The sequence below is a fragment of the Zonotrichia albicollis genome, chromosome 6 (genome assembly GCF_047830755.1).
Source record: "Zonotrichia albicollis isolate bZonAlb1 chromosome 6, bZonAlb1.hap1, whole genome shotgun sequence".
Lineage (NCBI taxonomy): Eukaryota > Metazoa > Chordata > Aves > Passeriformes > Passerellidae > Zonotrichia > Zonotrichia albicollis.
The window spans coordinates 43,969,229-43,992,132 of record NC_133824.1 but is presented as its reverse complement, the minus strand read 5'-3'; the positions used below and the strand labels follow the sequence as shown (position 1 = coordinate 43,992,132).

General features: G+C 43.9%; 1 protein-coding gene across 7 annotated transcripts in view; it reads right to left on the bottom strand.

Moving 5' to 3' along the window:
• The window catches only part of TUB (TUB bipartite transcription factor), a 137,092-nt gene extending 114,902 nt beyond the window's left edge, over nt 1-22,190 (bottom strand). For 6 of the 7 annotated variants that reach the window (XM_005486627.4, XM_005486631.4, XM_005486628.4 and 3 more), the window contains exon 1: nt 21,990-22,190. In XM_005486627.4, the coding sequence (XP_005486684.1) occupies nt 21,990-22,045 (56 nt within the window). In that variant the 5' untranslated portion in view covers nt 22,046-22,190. Of the gene's footprint in view, nt 1-21,984 lie in introns of all 7 variants that reach the window. The other variant, XM_014266724.3, reaches the window with a different exon arrangement.
• Nucleotides 22,191-22,904: the final 714 nt, after the last annotated feature.

Sequence of the window (22,904 nt, the reverse complement as noted above, 5' to 3'; positions counted from 1 at the left end):
GTTTTGATCATATCTTCCACCAGCTTGGTTTGCTCTGACTCCTAGTTCTTGTACTACAAACAGTTTGAGGCTTAAGGACACACTAAACTGGGAGGAGAGGAAAAGCTCATCATACGTAGGGCGCTCTCTCTCTTTTCCCCCCCCCCTTCCCCAAATAAGAGAAGCAAACAGACCTTGGCAAACCCCACAAATCCTTTGAGAGAAAGTACTTATGCACAAATATTATGCTTCCTGAAAATACCAAGGGAAAACAGTGAGGGGGAAAATCCCCTTTCCATTGCTTGAGCTGAAGTTTGCACAAAATGCTGTTTTTAACAGCCTTAGACACAAAGATGGGTTTGGGGTTTTTCTAATATTCAGAATAACTGCCTGGAATCCCAAATAAAACAAGTAGCCCCTTACACCCCCTTCCAGATGCCAGGGTCTGGACACACTACAGCTGACGAGAGTGACAATTTTTGACCCCACAGCATCCATCCCTCCCTCCCTCCCTCCCCACCAGAATTGTGGTTTCCATGGGCTTTACAGATAGGGGTCTGCCATGAACTGGTAGGCACCAAGCTGCCTGAATGCTTACCTCAACCACCTCTTGACTCTGTCATGAAACCAAACTTTGCTAGGAAAAGTGGCACATGCTCCAGCTAAAAACTCTCTGGCAGCACAGTCTGCCTATAATGACAAGTGCTGTTTACAACACAATAAGTGAGTTTTTCTGCAGCTGGAGCACTGCAGGAGAGTTTGAAGGCATAAGGAGATCCAAAATATAGATATTAAATATTTGATATATTTCAATATGGCATCTCATTTTCTCCCTTATTAACAGAAATGCTAACATCTTAATATTGAAGGGAATGTAGATTACATTCCACGTAATTACACTCGTTTCTAAAACAGTCTTGCATTAGATATGTGCAGAAAACACAAATTAGGGTTTTCCTAAACTGTAGACTGGATTTTAGAATATTTCCTTCTCCCACTCTATGTACAGCAAATTTCCCACATCCCACCTTGCAACTTGACTTAGTTGATAGACTACAATATCCAACAAGCTATGCTTCTACACCTAAATTTCCTTTAGAATAATTCACACTGACACTAAACCAGCAAATTCTCATTATGTCTCTAGAAAACAACACAGAGAAGTAGAAAGTAAATAAAGCTGTCAAGCAATGAAGTGAAACTGGGAAAATCAATTCCAGAATGTAAATAATAATGGCTGCTATGATTGCAATGACAAACATTATCCTAATCCTTAGTACAGCGTGCAGAATGCCAGAGTATTTGTTAAAGTGGGCCAAAATAGCTTCCTCACCCATTTAATGGCAGCAGAAAATTAGTGTGGATTCATTTGTGTGCATGCTAAGCATCAGGCAGCATGTTGATAACATACCTGCCCTGCCACAATTCTTGCAGATTTTTTGTATGAGCCACAGTGATATTTTAAATATCTTTGTGCTTGGCCTCTTCAGCTGCCCTTCATGGGAAGTCTGGAAATGCTGTGTGAGCTTTACGGGTCACAGAAACAGATTGAGATGTTTACAGATACAAAAATGTCTTAAAAAGGCAAATGGCTGTAAAGCTGCTGAACAAATCTTGTTTATAGTTACAATTAAATGCTGCCATAAATTATTCTCATTTCTCATGGAGATTTTTTTTCAAGAAAAAGTGATACCCAGGTGGTTCTGTCATTTTTGTTCAGAAGTCTAAAGCAAACCAGCACAAAATGCTTCCTCATGCCCAGAGGAATAAACAATCTCCTTGCACAGACTTCAGCTCTGTGGAATGAGCCAAACCATTTCCTTTTGCGCTTTCTGTTTTGACAAATCCAGTATTTGTTGATGCATAGTGCATACACTGTTCCAAAAAGTGAAATATCATTTATTGTGGAACACGGGAGATTCTGACAGACAGACCCCTGCGTTACCCTTCCAGGTCTTTGCTAAAATCTGGCTCTGAGCACAGGTACTCCAGCCAGGGGAGAATTTATCATGGGAGTGCAACAGGGGAAGAAATTTCTAAAATAGCAAGGGGAGCCTGAACCTTCTCAACAAAGGAACCAAACTTTTAAAACTTGCAAGCTGGTGCTGCCAGGGTTTGTCTGAAAAGTGTCAGACCCCTGTGGGTGCAGGTCCTGAGCTGTTCCTGCACTTTACTCACACATTCCCAGCTACAATTAGATTTTACCATTCTCCCTCATCTCTTCCAATATTAATTACATCACTCCTCTGCACCTATTTCATTGCAAAATTAACATTGAAGGGTAGAAAAAAGGACACCCCCTTTGTTTTCCTTTCAGATCCCATTAAATCTCTTATAGTACTTCAGGGAACTACAGTTGGGATGGGGTCCTGTGCCACAACAGGCTACATTTTCCTGATAAAGAAATCAGCAACACATTTGGGAAGGTCTGTTGTAGCATCTTTTTCTAGAGAAAAAAATTATCTGCTGTCTTTGAAAAGCAGAATCAAAATGTTTCTCAGCATCTCAGGCATAGCACATTCCTAGGAATGCCCTCCAAAATTTCAGTAGATGTGACCAGAAAAGGATGATTATTTCCCCCCCCCAAATGTGATAAACATACTATTTTGAAATTCAGCATCAATTAAAATATCCAATATGTTTTAAGGCTTTAAGTCTGGAGCTAATTGTACATTCATATAAAGGTTTTACACATATCAATAATCTCCATTTAAAAATTTCTTTTATGTGCCTTGGATATATTTGCCTAAAATACAAGCTGAGAAGGAAAGACAAGTATGAGATGGAATCAAATGGCAAAAATTCATTATTGCAGAATTTTCAAGTTTGTTTTGCTAAGAACTCACTCTAATGAAGAATTGAGAACACTAAATTTAAAATGCCAAAACGTGCTGTTTCAAGCAGCAGTGATTCACTTTGACTTGCTTCCTATATTCCATAGAAATCAAAACAACATGTTTTGACAGCATTCTGTCAAGATTATTAGCAGTAATTAATCAATTCCCACAAAACATTTCAATTTCAGCAAGAAACCCGAACTGCCAAGATTGTTGATGGCTCTGGTAGAAGAAGCATAGCAGCAAAACCTGTTCTGCCTCAGAGGTCTCAGGTAACAATTTCTACAGGTTTATACAGAATTTACCTCATCTGTCTACACCAAAATATTTGTTACAGGGGTTAGATGTGGTCACATTTTATTTGCCACATCCCTGGAAACATTCAAGGCCAGGTTGGACAGGGCTCTGAGCAACCTGATCTAGTTCAAGATGTCTCTGCTCATTGCAGGAGGCTTGAACAAGATGAGCTAGGCTTTAAAGGTCCCTTCCAACCCAAACTGTTCTATAATTTAATTATTCTATTCCCAAACACCATCTTTTCCTCCATTTTTATGACTCTCTTTTCAGGCTCATACTACAGTGTCTGTCTGGCCACAGATTTTCAACACAAATACAGAAGACAGACATCTGGCATAAATTTGGAGATATCACTTCATATTTACTGGGACAAAGCATCATGGAAGCTTAGAAGTTTCACTCAGTAGGCAGTGCAGGTTCTTATAAAAAGCCATTTTCTTTATTTCCATTGATGCTTACAAGTGGCAGAAGAGCTGAGGCCCTGGAGATGGAGCAGCCCCAGCCCAGGAGGAAGCTGTGTTTAAGCCTCTACAAGAGGATGCTGGATGTGGTTTTTTAGCTCTTGCTCATCCATTTTCCTGTATCTCACTCCTTACCCTGCTGGATTCACCTCCATTCTCTGCCCCAGCACCTCTGGTTTATACCATCATCATCCCATGAATTCCCTCATACAGACCCTCTGCAGCTCCCACAGCTGATCCCTCACAGGTAAAGCTCAAGTCTAGAAAAAGACACCCTCAGAACAGCCACAAACTCAGGAGAGGGAAGTGATATTTTTCTATCACTTACAGGAATTCCTGAAATTATTATTCATCAGTCCACACATTGGTACACAGTGCAAAGCCAGAATTGCCAAAGGTCAGTATGAACACACCCACATTCACTGAGTTTTCCAGTACTCCTGGCTGATGCTATTTCACAGCCGCCCAGCTGTGCATTCAAAAGCACCTGCAATGAAACTTTCATGTCAGAGTTAATTTCATGTGATTCTGAATGAGCAACTGTGCTAGGAGCAGTTAGGCTATTTGTAACCTTTTTTTGAATAGGGGTGTATCAAAGAAGAACAAGGAACTCTCTTTGTGTCCTCTCTCCTCTTCCCTTATACTGGGACTGGAACATGCCATCAGCATTGTCCAGGGGCAGGACACTGCCTTCATCCACACTGAAAAGCCAGAAACTGCATTGTCTCTCACTTTTTTTTTTTTTTTTGAGAACTCTGCTGGCAATCCTAGAAAAGCCTGGGTTGGAAGGGATCTTCAAATCATCTAGTTCCAAGCCCCTGGCATGGGCAGACAAGTTTACTCAGAGCCCCATTCAGCCTGTCCTTGAACACTTCCAGGGCTGAGGCAGCCCAGACTTCTCTGGGCAACCTGTGCCAGAGCTTCAGCACCCTCACAGCTAAGAATTTCTTCCTGATATCTAACTTAAGTCTCTCCTCTTTTAGTTTAAAACCCTTCCCTCTTCTCCCATCACTACCAGCCCATGTCAAAATCTGCTCTCCCTCTTTTTTATAATCCTCAAGAGCATGACAGCACAGTCATGGGTCAGGCCCAGCTGCTGGCACACCACCTCCCTTGTCTGTGCTGGACCTTATAAAAGGCTGCTCTGCCCAGTATGCAAATTTTAACAGATGGGAAGGGGTTTGACATTTTATATCATTGAATGAAATGCCAGACATCTGCAGGGCACAAGAGGGCACCTGGTGTTCCCACTCCACCTTCTCTATCCTCCCAAGGGCATCTGGAGTCCCTGCCCAGGAATCAGATCCAACCCCCTCCCTGGCTGTGGAGGAGGCAGCACCTCTGCACTGCAGGAAATCATCTCTCAGCCCTTCTTGATGCCATATTCCCCCTCAGGCTCTCTTACTGCATCCTTGCAGAGCACACCTGTAAAAATTAAGGTTTAGGAGAGCCCTGAGTGCTGATGAGGCCACCCTTGGAGAGCTCACACTGTTAAGATTCTGGTTTTTAACTCATGGTTTTCCAGCTGAAGGCAGTTGCCAAGACAACAAGTCTGATTCAGCAGCAGTGAATTGTCAGGGCAACAATCTCTGGTCATACCTGGGACGTGCTGAACAGCACAACAAGCCAGCAGACATGGAAGGCCACACTCTAAAGAAATTGCCAGGTAAAAGGGTAAAATCTTTGACTAGGGTATGTGGAAAGCCAAAGTGACTTTGCATTTGCCCACCTCAAGAAGCTGAGTACAGTTACTCCACACAGAGAAAGATTTTTAAGAATTTGGCAAAAGAAATAATCCTGTCTCAGCCTGATAGAATCCATAAAACATGACTATGAGCAGCCCCTCCACGGTTTGCACACAGCATCCTCTGTTTACACTGTCACCATCTTTTGGGGGATATCACTGATGCAACGTGGGAGGAAGTTCACTGTGTTGCTCATGCAGAATTTGCTCTCCATTTCCTGATGGAGCAAAGCACTTGTGTTTCTTTCCAATTTTAAACATTTCTTCCACTGTGTTTTCTTTTAGAATATTTGCACTTTAAGAAAACACATGCCTAAAATGTACTGAAGGATGAGTGGGGAGAGGAAGAAAAATCACAGTAGTATGTAGTCATGCTTTATTTAAACTAATTTATAGGCCCTTGAAAATATTTGAACTTTTTCCCCTCCAAATTTAGCCAGTCTTACGAGATATTAATTATTAATTTCCCCAATGTATTTCAAGCAGTGCAATCATAATTAAATAAAATACCCACTTATTTTGCTTGACCATCTCTCTGCATTTTAAAGTGTATTTTAACTGTTTTAAGGATGTGGATGATTTGGGATGGAACTGGGGTGAAGGCTTTTGGTTTATTCTGCTCTCTCACAGACTGACAAATTTTGCTAAATTCCAGCATGGCCCTGTTTTCTTATAGATCTGTCCTGCTCCAGTGGAGATTTTGGATTAAAATTTCCTTATTTCTTGAGGGACTGCACAAACTCACTGAAGCTTCTGACGCTAAAGCCTCTGTGTTTTTAATGTGAGCAAGAGGCTGCTTGGTGAAACATTTTCTTATGGAATTAGGAATGCTGTCACATTCTAGTTTAGCTTCACTTGCCACAATTTTTCTTATTGCACATCATTATTTGGATGTAAGGGTCCAGTTTAAGTCACTTTTAATTGCCCCAAAGTCCATTACAAGTTGACCAGCAGGGCTGTGAGGGCTCAGCCATTCCCTTACAAGGAGTTGGGGGGTCCTTAATGAATAATTTTTCTGTCTATTTTGTAAACCAGCTGAACATAGCAAGATGTGTCACCAACCAACCTCAGGCTCCACAGGCCACCAAGGCCAGCATCAGCCACATCACTTGCCCTGCTTGTCACAGACCAGAGGGACTGGGATGTTCTCAGTTCTCACAAGGACTTGTGCCTATTTTCATATTTCTCCTTTCCAGCCTGTGTGTGCAAGTATCAGGCTTACCTTTTCTTTATCAAAGGATCAGGAATGACACTGGAGGATGACATCAGGAATGACACATGAGGAGCTGCATGCAGTATTTTCAGGAGACTGAGGGATTTCAGTGCTTCTCTAAAAAAATTGGGATTTTTTCAGCCTTCAGCCAAAGTGTTACCAATTTCCTACACTTTTAAAATGCTAGATCTCTTGTTAACTTAGGCTTTGGAGGATTTTTTAAAAATCCTAAATGTGCTTTTTATATCAAGAATTAAGAAGCTTGAACTAAGTTCACTCAAAATATGCCACAGTTAGAATTTGAAAAACATACCTGGATTTGTTTAGCAGACTGATGCTCTGCCTAAATCATAGGTCAATCATAACAGGATGGGAAATCTGTCATAAAAAATCGGACCAATACTTGCACACTTGTTAACTCAACCATGGTTTAAAAAAGTCAACTCAAGTGACCTGGATTTAAAGTCAACTCACCTGAAAAATCAAGCATCTGAAAAATAAGCAACATATCTCCCAGATGAAGCAATTACCTAATTAGTGACAGTAAAGCAATGAGCATCTCATCAGTTTGCTGTTAAATACCAAAGAAATCATGATTGTGTATATCTGGCAAACAGCTCTAGGTGACTTGACAAACATATTTATGATAAAAGATCACAAAAGAACATAAAAATAACAGAAGCCATTTCACATTCCACACAGGAGAGACTAGGAGCTGAAAAAATATTTCAGAAGCATCTCAATTATTTTGTGATGATAAAAGTGGCATTTTTGTTAATGCCACCAAGCCTTGAATACAATGTCATGCTCCTTCTGTCTGCTTCAAGTTTTCTGCCTTTTGCATTTGCAAAATCAAAAGGGTTTACAAGATGAGTGTGAGTTATCCTCCACCCCTTCACAATGACTTAGTAACAAACAACTTTAATGCAGCCAGTGCTGAACTGGAGTTCCATTTCTTGGAAATCTGAAATATACTGAAACTTCAACAAAGAAAATAGTACTCTATTAAATCTGCACACTGTGGAGGGCTAATAAAAATCTTTTATTGGGTCATAGGTACCAGAGTGGTAATAAACCCATGAAAATTTGTTGTTTTAGCTGTTTTATCTGTCCAGCTCCTTAGTGCATGGTGTAGGAAAGGAATGGCATTTTACCAACATCAGTCAGCCAAATCTGATGCAGTTACACACAGTAACAGGTGTATTAAATTGCTTATCCAAATCCCACCTGCAATCCACTGGACACAAACCCCAAGTTATGTAACAACATTTAAAAAAAAAACAAGGTTTGTGCTGGGGCCACTATGGCACATCATCCACCTGCACTGTTGCTTCTCTGTGCTTTAAAAATAAAAAAAAGGCAAATCTCCATGACCACTAAGGCTCACAGGCATAGCTCAGACTGAAGGAGGCAGCCCAATGTCCACCATCCCTCCCTTTGCCTTGCAGTTTAAGTGGTGGAGATTTGCCTTGATTTTATAGGAAAACCTACAGCTGGCTGGAAAGGACTGGATAGGGTTACTAAAAATGCTGTCTGTTCTAGCAAGGGGGATGAGCAGGCTCAGAATAAGTTAAATTATGTGCGCTTCTGCACCATTCTCACTTTTCAATGTGATAGTCTCAATTACAGGTGACAGTTTCTATTATTGGGAAAAAATGCACTGAGTGAGGGGAAAAAAAAAAGTTTCTGGATCTGGCAGGTTTCAGGAAGAAATCCCAGCCCAATGTTAGCAGCCTCCTTATTCTTTGGAAAGGCTTGACCTGCAGGGAGGGAGGAAAGCCTGCTTTGTCATTTATCACCATGATTTCCAGCTATCTTGTTTTTTGGAGACAAACAATGCATCTGGAGGCCTCTGGAAAGCAGGAGCAGTGCACCTCTGCGCTTCGGCGTGACTGCATGAGTATGACATAGTTGGACAAAAAAGCCTTTTCATTCCCCCTCCTACAGGAGCCCCAGGGGATTCAGCTTCCTCTCAGTACCTCCTGCAATCTACATAAAGCTATTTTTTGCCACAGGGGCTCAGTGCTGAGTGACTGAGCACTCTGGAGTAACACTTCTTGGGAACACTTATTCTTGGGAACGAAACAGCCACTCGGGGGCTTGCTCATAAAAACCCAAAATGGGGGGAATGTGCAGGAAAACTGCCCAAGACTGGATTCCTCACAGCTTCACAGCAGCTGGAGGGTGAAGGACAGTCCGTTTTTGTAGACATGTTTCCTAAATCTGCAGGCAGCTCTGCCTCAAAGGGTGCTGAGCAGCCCCAGCAATGGCTGTGACGTGTCCCAGGAGCTGCCTGCCCTCACCACCAACACTACTGTCAGAACCCCAAAATCTGGGATGCTAGGATCTGAAAATTCAGGGTTCAAGAGCTCAAATTTAGGATTTGTGGGGCTTTGGACTCCTGAATTGGGGGCTGGGGGGGCTGTGATACCAAACTGGGGAGCTCTGGGAATGGCAGAAAATTGGAGGGATCAGAATCACAAAATCTGAGGTCAGGACCCCAAATTTTAGGGGGTTTGGGAGGTCCAGGGCCCTAAAAAACCACCCAGTTTTGGACCCTAAATCAGGCATTCAAGACACTAAATTTGAGGACATGGGGAGGTGTGGACACCAAATTGAAGGAGCAGAAATTTTGGGGGACTGGAGGGGTCAGAACCCCAAAATTTGAGGGGTCAGAATCCAAAATTCAGGGTTCCAGAGCTCAAATTTGGGAATTTGGGGCATCCTTGGTGAAAAATTCCAGAGCTCAAATTTGGGAATTTGGCACCTGAAATTTGGGGGTTTCAGGATGCAAACTCCTGGGAAGAGACCTCACTTTGAGATGAAAACATTGTTTCTGATGAGTGCCTTAAGCCAGCAAATAGAAAGGTGTGTTTATTCCATTAATTAGAGCTTTGGGACTGATTTAATTAAAAATGGGAAGGAATTATGTCTTGCAAGACTGAGCAAGGCAGGTGAATATGATTTATTTAGGCAGGTAGAGGGGAAAAAGGAATTCATGTGCAGGATTTGAGGCAGGGGAGCTCCATGAGCTTAGCACAGCTGAACTCATGAGAAGGAATTGGATGCATGTTTGGGAAGAAGATTCCCCATTCCCTCTGCCCCTTTGCTAACAGGTATTTTGAGAGTGGGGAGAGGAAAGGCAGGACATCAGCACCTCTGCCTACATCATTTCCTATATGGGGAATCACAGAAAAAATAGAATGGGTTGGATTGGAAGGGACCTTAAAGATCATCTCGTTCTGACCCTCCTGCCATAGCCAGGAACATTTTCCTCTAGACCAGGTTGCTCAGAGTCCCATCCAATCTGACTTTGAGCACTTTCAGGGATGGAGCATCCACAACTCCTTTGGGCAACCTCTGCCAGTGCCTCAGCACCCTCACAGTAAAAATGTTCCTGCAAATATCCAATCTATAACAACTCTTTCATTCTGAAGCCATCGCCAGTGTCCTGTCACTACATGACCTTGTGAGAAGTCCCTCTCCATCTTTGTTACAGACGCCCTTCGGGCACTGGAGGGCTACAGTGAGGTCACCCAAAGCCTTCTCTTTTCTAGACTGAACAACCCAAATCTTCTCAGCCTTTTCTGATAGAAGAGGGGCCCCATCCCTCTGATCATCTTGGTGGCCTCCTCTGGACTCACCCCAACAGCTCCATGTCCTTCCTCTGCTGGGACCTGAGCTGGAGGCAGCTCTGCAGATGGCATCTCAGCAGAGCAGAGCAGAGGGACAGAAACCGCCTCCCTCAATCTGCTGCCCACGGGGCTCTGGATGCAGCCCAGGATCTGGGGAATTTCTGGGGTGCCAGTGCACATTTACACATTGCAGGGTCATGTCCAGCCTCTCACCCATTGTTATCCCCAAGTCCTTCTCAGCAGGGCTCCTCTCCATCTGCTCAGCTGGGCTTTCCTGTGCTGCAGGGGTGCCTGGCTGCTCACCTGCCACTGCACATGCAAGGCTCAGCTCTGCAAAGCTGTGCTCTCACTGCACAATCAGCACACAGTAATAACATTTCAGAATGTGATTAAATACCTCAAAATAGCAGCTCCTATTTCTCTGGCCAATGCTCAGATAATGCACTATCGAGACAGCACAGATTTAATACAGCAGGCAGTTGCATCCTTCATGAAACAGCTAAGGGAAGTGAAAAGCTGTGAAGATCCTCCCTCATTTTCTCCAGCCTTGTCCACTGCTCAGGTGAATCAAAAATAATACCCATTTGGGTTTTTTATTATGGGCAATCACCAGGGGAATTGCAGTAAAACTGGAAAGAAGAGACAAGACAGTAAAGTAGCAGAAAAAAAAAAGAATATAAAGGAGAGGATTTGAAAGAGTTGGAAGTAAACAAAATACCTTTCTAAACTTCCTGTATTTCCTGCACCAACACCTTTCCAGACTGAGGGATGAGACTATATATAGATTTGGTTAAAAAAAACCTCATCTAGTGGCCCTAAAAGTCTCCTAGAATGTCCAGAGGGTGTCTGAAAAGCAGCAAAGAAAGTTCTCAGTCACAGAACAAACAAGATGGCAGAGCAAGGAGCACACTGGCAGCTCTCGGGGACTATCATGGAGTGAATTTCACATCTAAGTCTAGAGACTTTCCCCCTTCCACATCCAATAAGGAACATCCTTTCTACACATGGCTGAGCAAAAGGTGGAGGGTGGCTGGTTGATGTCAGCAATCCAATTCCCTAGGACATGCTGGGTAACACTTCTTGTTTCCTCAGCCATGTTCTGTGTCTTCCATTATAGATTATTTTTCTTTTTTACAACCATAGCCTGGAGTACTCATAAGCCCATGTGGGGCCAGGGCAGAGAGCACGAGGCTGTAGTTAAATGTCAGCCCACAAGGCTGTAACCAGAGCAAAGCTGAACTCAAATTTAAACAATCAGCACCTCTGCAGGGAGACCTTTCCCTGGTACCTGTGCTCTTTTTCTTTCATTTAGCAAAGCCTCATGCACAGCATCCAGGCAAAGGTGAATTTTAAGTCAGACTAACAAACATTTAAGATGAGTCTCCCCATATCACAGACATCAGGATCTGAGCATATATTTGAATAGTTCATTACACAAGGATGGGGTTTTCAGTTGTCCCCCCTCAAAAAAAAAAAAGTTATAAATCTGCTGTACTTTATGCACAGAAAAACTTGACAGTGCCTAAGTTATAATGGTACACAAGTTATAACTTATAGACCTCTGGTAACTTTTGCATGAAAAAACCTGACAGTACTTGTGGACACAATTCAGGGATCATTAGAAAACTTTTTGCATAATTTCTGCACCATATTTAAAGACTCAATCTGAGATATTTCAGAAGAAGCTCATTATAGGGCTCTAGTATTGTTCTCTGCTAAATAATCTGTTTTATTACTCCCTCTCTCCGTACCTATTCTTATCCAAGTCATCTACCCTGACTTGCCAACTACCTACACAAGAGTGGTGAAGAGAAACTTAATTAAAAAAAAAGATTCTATATTTCCAGCATTGACGTTGAAACATTCATACTTCATTTACTGTACATAGAATTCAGAATTTTTGTACAGCTGCACTGTGACTGAGATGCCATCAAAAAGGTAAACTTGGACATTGCAAATGTAGGAAAAAAAGCAGTTGTTGGTAAAGAAGCCAGAGTTTCAAATACACTCAGAGCCTCACACCACTGCTGGAGCATCAAAAGGCACAAGCACTTTTATGCTGCACAGTAAATCAGAAGAATATATGCATAAAAATCCCAGCAGCTTCTCTTTGATACAAAGTCTGGACCAAATAACCAGCAAGAAGGTAAAGGATAAGATGCAAATCAATATTCTTTGCAATGTTGTTCTTGGCATGATTCATAAGAACCACAGGAAAGGGATTTAGGCACATACTTCATAGCATGGAGATGATCCCACAGGTCAATAGGGGCAAGGTGAAAGCAAAAAGAGATTTTTAGCAGGAAGACAATCATCAATGCCAAAAAAAATCAATTTGAGTCAAAGACATATGCATACTTTCCTCTATCAAGAGAGTTTAGCATAGTAGGAACTGCACTCAGCCTCACCCTGCTCCCACAATCCAGGGCTGCTCCCACAGCACAGCTTCCCCAGGCTGGCTGGGAATGCTCCACATGGGATGGCAGAGAAGCACTGCAGAGCACTCACCCTTGTTAATTAACAATGAAACCTGCACCTAAACAAATGCATTTTTGTGTACTGAGATGGGAACAGATCCTTGTCTCCCACCCTTAGAGCAAGGTTTCTTTGGACTCTTAACTCAGCATCTCTTTGCTTTATGCTAACAAACCTACAGCTCATCCAAGACAACAGGAAAACCTCACTGCAAGGGATAAGCAAAACAAATGCTTCTGCTTCTGCAGGTATTTCATTTGAATTACATTTTAAAACAAGCTATTAGTCTATGCTGATTGCCCAGTGAATGAATCAAATGCGTATAATGTATCATAAAGACATGACAGTGAACAAAACAGAGTTAGATCACCAAATCTGAGCTTCAATTTCCCTCCCAGGCACATTTGAGATGCCTGCAGTCCCAGCCCGGCCAGGAGGATGCCTGGTGGACAAATCCTGGCTTCACTTCCCCAGGAGCAAAGAGCGGGGCTGTAGGCAGCAGGGCCTTTTGCCTTATTGGCAGCCAAGACCTGATGCCCAGGGGAGACAGTAAATATCAGGAAAATATCACCACCTCCCTTCCCAGTCTCAGAGGCAAAAAGCAATATATTTGCACTTAATGATGCCATATTTGAGATGATATATTTAATAATCCCTGTAGTCAGTCTGAAGCTCAGCCCCAGGAGCTCCGAAAATTACGAACATAAATAGCTGTGGCTTAGCCTCAGCTCTCTTGCAAAGAGCAGCTCACCTGCAGCCAGAGCTGATGGGAGGAGTGCACCTTCACCTGAGCTATAATTCAGACATCAAAAAACCCCCAGTATATTATTGTGTGGTTGCTCATTAATTTTCTTAAGAGAGAGCAACATCTGTGTAATACAATTACCAAATACAAGTGGAGAGTGGAATCAAAATCTCTGGTTTTCAACAAGTCTGGAACATTCATTCTCAGCTCTGATTTTAAACTAGTTCTTATTTTTTAGTTCAAAGCTCCTTTCCCTGCTATTCATACACCTGCATTCCAAGCACAATTTCCTTGGATCTCAGTACACCCATTGCTTCAGGAATCATTTTACATTTGCAAAAGGATGAATGAAAATAGGCCAGAGTCTGATATGAACATCTTTGGCTGTAGTATCTAGCATCCCATACTCCTGGAGGTAATCCTCTTAGTGTGATTAGCAGAAGAACAGAAGGGTTGTAAGGAGGGACTTAGTGGCTTTGGCCTCAGACAGGGTTCATAGCCCAGGCTGGCTCCTCTGCTTCTTGCATGAGTGACCCACACTGAATCTCAAAATCCTTGCTAAGTAAATACATGCAAGGGATTTCTAGGAAGGTGAGAAGAAAAATGAAGTGTGCCAGAGAGAAACAAAGGTGTATATAGCATATTGTGAAGGTGAAAAGAGAGTGCAATTTGAAGTGGTGGTGATGTGGGTAATGCAGTTACTGGGAAAATGTGGCAGGGTATCTGCACACTGAAGAACACAGCTGGGGAGAAAACTATAGCGAGCTTCCAAGAGAAGGGGACACTTACCCATCAGTGTCTGATTTTAGGCCTGCTGAAGCACAGAATGCCATGGAAAGAAAGTTACTGTCAAGACCTTCAAATCTTCTGTTCACCCAACACACTGGAGTCCTGCTCCAATCCCACTGATTCCCAGCTCCCTCTCAGTATTTACCCTTTGCTCACTTGTTGCTAGTAAGACAAGGCTATAAACTATTCATTGTTTAGAAAGCTGCTTTTTCCCCCCTCCAGAAATCTGCTCTGTGCAATTGAGCTCCTCTGAAATTCACTTAGACCCACCTAAATAAATCAACCAAATCCACCAACCACATATGTCATTCTTGGCCACAGCACTGCCTCACATGTACATAAAAATCAGCTCATCTGCTCTACAGTGTTTAATAATGAACAGCTTCCAGTTTCCCTACTGCCCCCTTTCTTCATTTCTTGCTTCTGATTCATCTACACCTTCCTACCAAAAAAATCTTTTCTAGTCTGAGTGCACTGTTTCACAATCCAGATGTTAACTCCATTCTACTAGATCTAGTTACAAAGCCCAAGTTTCATTATTCTTCCTAAGACCAGCCAAATTATATTAAAAACCAGAGCAGTTTTATTTACTCCTACCTAAGATGAAAATAAACATGATGGAGGGATAAACTAACTTTAAGCAGAAACTTCAGTTTGGGAAAGCCCATTCAGCTGTACTTCAATAGTATATTAAAAAAGAACAAAATTCAAGTGAAGAATGAAGCAAAAATGGAGTTATATTCTTAGAAACCACAGCATCCTGCACACAGGCAAAACAGTCCGTGTGGAGCCAGCCTCTCCTGGACTGACTCTCTCACTGACAGCTCCTGCCAAATCCCTCCAGACCTCTCCCTTACACAGCCTTTCTCAGAAAGCTCTCTGGGAGCATCTTTCACCAACCAGCAAATTCCCTGGCTTCCAGCAGGATTTTAGGTTACAGCTCTGCAAAACAACCTGTGAGAGCACATCTAGAAAAGCCACGGTAAGGAATTAACTTTGATACTCCAGAAGTCCCAGCAGAAGATGTTTGAGCAGAATTTTCAAGTTGGAAAACTTTCACTTTGAGAAATATGTTTTAAAGGATTGCCATCAAACTCTGCAAAGACAAGAGTGAATCTAGGTGAGCTTGCACACAATTCCTCAAGAACAAATGAATAGTTCAACGTTAATATCAATAACATCTGTGCCCAGAGGAGCCATGAGGAACTGTTCCACCCTCCCAACAGCCCTTTGTGTTCCCAGGCAGCAGAAATGCAAGTGTGAAGGAGGAGGGTGCTGGGGGTGGGTGAAACAGTGAAACTTCAAAACAAACTGGACTGTTTCCAAAACAGAAGAGCACTGCCTCTGGAATTACATCTAGGCAGGATCTTGTCTCCCTAAGGACGCACAAATTGGTGCAGGAATTTGAGCTGGCACATTTACCAGACAGGTAAGTAAGTAATTGGATGTCTGACACAGCGTGGCAGTTTGTCACAGTAATAGGACCCTAACACACCACAGCACCAGTAGGATAAAAGGAATCAAACACAAAACACAGCAAGCTCATAAAAATAAAGAAATAATACTGGTTTTTTTCAAGCAAGGTGACTTATGGGCCTAATCACCTATGTAGTACACTTCTAGAGACAAATTACAACTTAAGAATTACTTTTGAAATTGATTTTGAGCTGATTTGTTGACAATTAGCTCTTCAAAGACCTGTACTCTTCTGGGAGCAGCTTTGTTTTCATACAAGCTCCTGGAATCTTCCCCTGCTCTTGACCTCAGCATTCAAGCATTCCAGATACATCCAAGCACTGGCTAACATCCCTCTTCTACAAACACAGGTGGCTGCTGGCTGAACTCAGCCTGGTCATCTCAGTGGACATCCCTGAGATCAACAGCTGGGATGGCTCTTCTGTCCTGACTCATTTCTGAAGGGCAAAACCATCTCTGTTGGTGCTCAGCCATGAACATTATTCCTCAGACTTCCATCAGTAGTGGCATTCACACAAATTACATACTAGAGAGAGAAAGGGTTTTCCTTCTATGATAATGCAGATCACGAGCGACGTGGTTGATTTTTCTCTCAGATATAATCTAAGGCTGAGAGCTGCAGTGAGAGTATGAAGAGTGTCTGATAGCTCAGAGCTGCAGTGCTCTATCTCCCCTGCACTCTGCATGGATGCAGGCACAGCAGAGAGTGACAATTCAGTGCTCCAGCACCAGGGATGAGGCACTTGATGTGTCTTTTAGACATGGTAACAAAAGGCATTCGCATGGAGCATGTGAGGAGACCAAAGAGCAAGGAAAGAGAAAAGTGTTATTAATAACAGACCCAGAGCAGCATTTCTTGTGGTACATCACATGCAATTTCTTGTGGTACATCACTCTTCACAGACAGTTTTGTTGGTTTCCTATTCCTCCTTCTATCCTGAAGAAATGCTTGAGTTATCTTTATGGTTCAAGAGACACCTGAAGGCAGGATTTCAGCACAAAGCATTGCAGAGACGTTGGAACTTTAACAGAGGTCTGTAACTGTACTGACAAAAGATGTGTATATTCTGTGTCAATTTTTATTGCAAGCTAAGACTCAAGTGATTTTCTCCTTCTTACTGAAAATTCCTAGCTTATGTTACCTGGATATATAACATTACTACAGATAAACCAAAAACCAGATGTAGCACTGACTTTCCTTTAAAATTTTACGCCTCACTCTCACTAACAGTTGCTGGCTGTGATCTTTACTGTTCCAAACACTAACCACAGAATCATTTATGTTGGAAATGACCATGGAGATCAAAGCCAACCATTAAACCAGCACTGCCAAGTCCACCATTAAACCATGTCCCCAAGTGTCACATCAACGTGGCTTTTAAATATCTCCCGGGACGGAGACTCAGGCAGCTCCCTGGCCAGCCTGTTCCAGTGCTTGCAACTCTTTCAGTGAAGAAATTCTTACATTTGTTAGGATTGTCATGCTATACATGAGCCAAGTAGGTTTAAATTATATTCTTAGGCTACTTTTGCTTAAGAAGCTTTACAATTTCTTCTTCAGGGAAGCAGGAGCTGAAGTTTCCTCTCTCACACCTGTCTGCAAGGCTGTCACTAGTCTCTGGAGGATTCACCCACTCCAAGGATGTGCTGCCAACCAACACAAAACATTCACCCTTGAGCATAAAAGGATGCACATGAACTCACCTCAGATCATTCCTAGTGCCTTGGTTTAAGGCAAGAAACATCACTCCCAAACTCTAGCTTCTCCTATGTCATTGAAATTAAGATGCTTTATTATGAAAGAAAAACAAAGAACCTAATTCCAGAAAACTAAATGCACAACACTGATACATTATAAGGATTTCTGTATCTGTCACAAGAATGTTTTATTCTGGCTCCACTTGAGGGTTGGCTCATTCTGCCTCTCCTTTTGACCCGCAGAACAACTTTCTCTTCTTGTCTGTCCTCCCAGATTCTTTGTCCAGTGATTACAGCTTTAAAGGAACCTCATCCAGGAGGAAACACCTGAAGACACAAGAAGGCAGAGGAGAGAAGGGTGGCTTGGCTGCAAATAGAGAGGAGCTGCTCTTTGGTGCTAAAGTGCACTCACTGCAGCAAACCTGTACATGCTTCAGGATTTCACAGATGCTGCTTCAAAGGAGAGAAGGAAAAAGAAAGTTAAGTTTCTCTAAGAACTTTTTTGGATGAAGTTTGGAGGACAGCCCTATTTACTCATTGATGAAAGCACGTCCCAGAAAAATCAAGACAGAGGAGTCTTAAAAATCTTCAAAAACAAAGATCTAAGATTGAAACCCTCCAACTCCATGACCCAGATGCACTGTCACAGCTTTTTAACATAGGCTAAAAAAAGGCAAAACCAGAAATAGCAGCTTCAAAAGCAAGTAAAAAACAACACTGATATCCAGAATAGAACAAAGATACAGATCAATGGAAAAAAAGTTTCAAGCTGTCTCCAACAGTTGAAACATCCTGAGAGCAAGTTTCCCAAAATATACTTCCAAATGCTGGTGGATAAAACCTCCATCACTCATAATGTGGTAATTACTGAGGTCAGGATGGCTGCACTGAAGTCCTCCAAGGAAGAAATAGAAAGTAAGTCTGGAGACAAAACAGAGAGAGAAAAAGGTGGAAAAACTATGTATGTGTTGGTGCCAGGAAAAGATGTGAGAAAGGAGGGATGACTTCACATTTGGTATTTTGCTGTAGCTTGTTGGTTAGTTGGTTTTTTTGTAAAAAAAAAATCTTTATTCATGCATAGGTATGATGTGAAGGTTACCTGTTCCTTCTGCAAAACTTCTGCTGCCCCTGAAGAAATCCTTCTGGACCAGCCATGAGAGCTAAGCACAGTCCAGTGATTCATGAAAAAACCTTGCAAAATCATGAGAACCACTGAGTAATTGCAGTTTTTCCAAATGTGGACTGCAAATTTCCATTCTGCAGTACTTGCCCATGTATTTGATTTCAAACAGGTCTTCTGTGCCCATGGATTGACTAACTTCTGTCACACACTGTCCTAAACTGTGCCTTCAATTGAATTCAACTACATGAATGGTATCAGAGCTCCCTCAAGCCTTCATGAGCACCATTTTGACCTCCAGTGGTCAAATCTGGGTTGTGCTATTGAGGTTTCAGCATTTGACAATCTGGTCACCAGCTGCTGTGAGTGCTAGGAAGGACTCAGGTGTTCCAGCTCATGAGAATGGATCCTCATACCAGCCAAAGACTGTTCCCCATTTTCACCTTCCGATTATACTAATGTCTCTTCTCTCTGAGCTTTCATTTCCACCTGGAAATGATGAGAAGCACTGGGTAAAACCTCCACTTGCAGATAGCACCAACACAAGGAGGTTTCAAGCATCTCCAAGAGCAAGAACCTGTAGGGTTCCCAAAGGAAGCTGGGGGGAGGCAGCAAGAGTGCTGATGGGCACCAGCCCAGCTGCCAAAACCTGCACCAGCACTGAACACTGGAAGCCTGGAGGAGAACAAGTTTCACTGTGTCCTGGAAGATGAGCATTTCTGCACACCCAGGGACCACAAGCACAATGAGCAGGTAGCGTGATGCTCAAGAGGAGAAGAAGCCAAACAGAAACTGAATATAAACTGTCCAATAAACAGCTTGTCACCAAGGGCAGAAGGTGAAAGAGAAGATTTTTTTACTCTAGAAGTTATCCATCTGAACCCAGAGCTCCTGAGTGTTTCTAGGATCATCAAAATATCCCCAGTTTTTTTTTAAATTGCTGCCTGTCCTGTGCTTTCAGCTGGCAGTGTTCACAATGACCAGGGAATTACGACAGCACTAAAATGGGAGGAAGGCAAAGATGTGCAGAAGACAAGGCCAGCTTTTTGGAGCCAGCTGTGGAAATGCCAATGTCATCATTAAGAGCTTTTTCCAATTGTACCTCCTTCTTTCTCTCACACACACACAGGTCTAGGCTGGGGTGGGGAGTGGGGGAAGCTTCCCCTTGGTTGGGAGCAGCTGAGGAGAGCTGTGCTCAACAGGGCTCCCTCACCCCAGGTTTCCAAGGGATTGGATTTGCTCTGGGCTGCACAAATTATCTGCAGGAACAACCTGTGGATATCCTGGGCAGCAAGCCTAAGGGAATACCACAACCACAGGCCAAATGCTGAGACACACAACAAATGTCAAATAAACCCCATTAGAAAAATACCTGCCAGCTGCACACACAAGGGACACAGCAACTCCCCTCATTTCCATGGGGAAAAATCCCTGCATGCATCTTATGGAATCCAAAGGCCAAATCTTTTGTTTAATCAGTTTAATTTAATAGATGATACCTGGCTTCTTTTTTAATCATGGCTGCAATTGTGTTTATGGGAGGCAGCACCTGCTCCTTTGGCCCTGTCCCTGTATTCCTGCAATGCTGATTCATGGATGCCAACACAAGAGGAGTACCTGGGTGTTCTTTTTCCCCAAGAAATAGACATTGGCCTTCACACAGTGCTTGGCTGTTCACAGGGCTGTCCCACATGTCTCTGCCACAGAGCTGCCACCCCTAGAGCCACTGGGACTCCTGTGGCCACTGGTGAGCGAGACCAAAGCTGGGGCATGATCCAAAAGCAAACATCAGTCACCAGGGCTTGGGATAAAAGAGAGTTAGCTCCTTCTCCTGCCAGGAACCTGGGCACAAGATGGGTGTTGAAGGCCAGGCTCAGCCTGAGAATGCAACTCTGCATTGGTTTTCAGAAGAAGACTGAGTAAAAACTGTGATTCCTCAAAGGACTCCTCATCCTCACAGCACTGAAATATGTGTGTGTATATATATGTACAGTACATAGTTAGATTTATTATGAAAAACCCCCAAATCTGAGAACTGGCCACCAAAAAACCAGCCTGGGCACTGAAATATTGTATTTATGCCCCAAGATTATGTAGGAGAGCCAAGCAGGGTGAACACACAAGTGCAGAATGTTCCCAGGTGAAGGCTGATAAACACTCATCAGTGACTTCTCTGTCAGGGTCAGGAAGACTGAAAACTGGAGAGACAGATTGCAAGCAATAGATAAGGTTAGATCACAATGTGATAGCACCGAGAGAAAACCTCCAAGAGGAGTTTCTGTGAAATGTTTGGACTGTTTACTGTAGCGTAAGAATACTGAAGCTGCTGTAAACTTGGGCTGCATGGGACAGACTGAGCTCTTCAGGGTCTCACTGCTGCTCTTTAAGAATGTGCCATCAGATGGAAAGAATCCTCTGCCATGGGACAATGCACACATAAAACCACAGCTTGTTGTATAACTCAGTTTTACATACACATAAACACATACACCTCCTTTTTAAAGAAAACATTGTTCCATTGGCACCACTATATCTGTATTTTTACTGCTGAGGCAGTGGGAATGCACCAAAAATGAGTGAAACTCTCTCGATGCACATATAAAACATACATACCCACGCATCCAGGGAGCGTGGGCAATGCTGAATACCTGGTTAACCCCTGAAAACCACTTCCAAGGGCTATTTCTCCAGAATATCGTGGTGGCTTGTGGTGGTGATGCTAACACTGCTTATGCTTAGCATTTCAGGTGTAACATTTAAACAGAAAAAACAACAACAAAAAAAACCCCACAAATGAACACCACGAAAAGAGCATGAAGTTTGTACCTTTTTCTTTTTTCTTGATCCAGGCTCGAAGAACCTGTCAGTCACAGCCATAAAACAAAACTAATGCTGCAATAAATTTCTGTTTCCAGGAAGAGGAAAACCATGCATGCTGGTTTGAAACACAGTGGGAATATTTCAAATTGGAATTTGAAATATTCCCAAATTCAGCCCGCTCAGCTCCGTGGTACCCGGGCTGCACACAGTGCTTACTCCAAAACATCACTCCTTAGCCAAATCCTGGCCCCCTGCCATCTCCATTTCCCAAGCTTTAGTTTATAATTGTTAAAATCTTTGAGCAGCAGTTCCTACAGACCACCTTTCGGAAGTCTGGGCGACTGCTGAGGTGATCAGTGCATCTCAGACCCTGCTCAGAGCAGAGAGCCTGGGGAACATTCGCATTCAGGGCTGGGAGCAGCCCCAGCCTGGCCACCCACCCCAGGTGAAACTCCCGCCCAGGTTTCCAGAAAAACACCCGCTAAATATCATCAAACACCGCTGCCGGAGTTACTGGGAACACACGGTGTCCCAAGACTGGAAAAGCAGCATCACTAAAGGGTTTTGCTTCCCTGAAGAGGGCTCCCCCATCTCGGTTTATATAAACAGCGTGATGGTTTTACAATATCAGGAAGGGAAAAAGAAAAGAAATAATAATAAAAAAAGAGAAAACAACAAACCCGAACAAGACAGACGATACCTGTTGTAACTCCATCTACTGTAAGACATGTTCCTGTTGCTGCTGACACCGTCCATCTCCGCTGGGCTACAGCGCTGCCGGCATGGCCGGGCTCTGCGGGCAGGGCAGGGCAGGGCAGGGCCGGGCGCTCACACACCTGCCTGCGGCCGGACCCGCCCCGCCGCCGGGGGCAGCCGCCTCCGGCCCTGCGCGGCGCCGCCGGGATTCGCCGCCCCGCAGCGGCTTCGCATCGAGCTCTGCTGCTCGGAGCGAACCACTGCCGGTGCCGGGGAGGGAGGAGGAGGAGGAGGAGGAGGGAGGGATGGATGAAGAGAAGGGGAGGCTCCCGGGGTCCCCGCCGAGGGGCCGGACGCTCGGAGACGCGCAGGTAACAAGCGGGAGCGCGGCCGCTAAAGCCGCTTAAGGGATATTCGGCGGGGCTGTGCTGAGGAGTGCGGCGGCTTGTACGCCTCCTGCCCCGGCACACGCGCCTTATTTATTTATTTATCGCGGTTGCCACAGATACGGGCCCATTGCGCTGACATCAGCCGCCTCCCACCCAGCGCCGGGCCCGGGTCTGGCCGGCGTGCTGTGCCAGGCGGCGCACGGCTGCCATGGCTGCCCGCCATGGGGCCGGGAGCGCCCGTCCCCTCAGGGCCGTCCGTCCCCTCAGGCCCATGGCCTCGCCGCTCACCGCCCGCTGCGGATGGCAAGGAGTGGGCAGAGGGCACTCGGGGTGCAGATAAACGCCTTGCACTCCCAGTTCCAGTCACTGGCTTAGCACAGTGCGTGGTCCCAGCTCAGCCAGGGCAGGGATGTGAGAGCCCTCCAGCCTCGAGGTGGCTCTTCCTGAGCTGGGAGCGAAATCCAAACCATCCCTCACAGCTCCTGCACACACATCCCTGGCGGGGATGGCACTGTCCAGTGCCAGGGCCT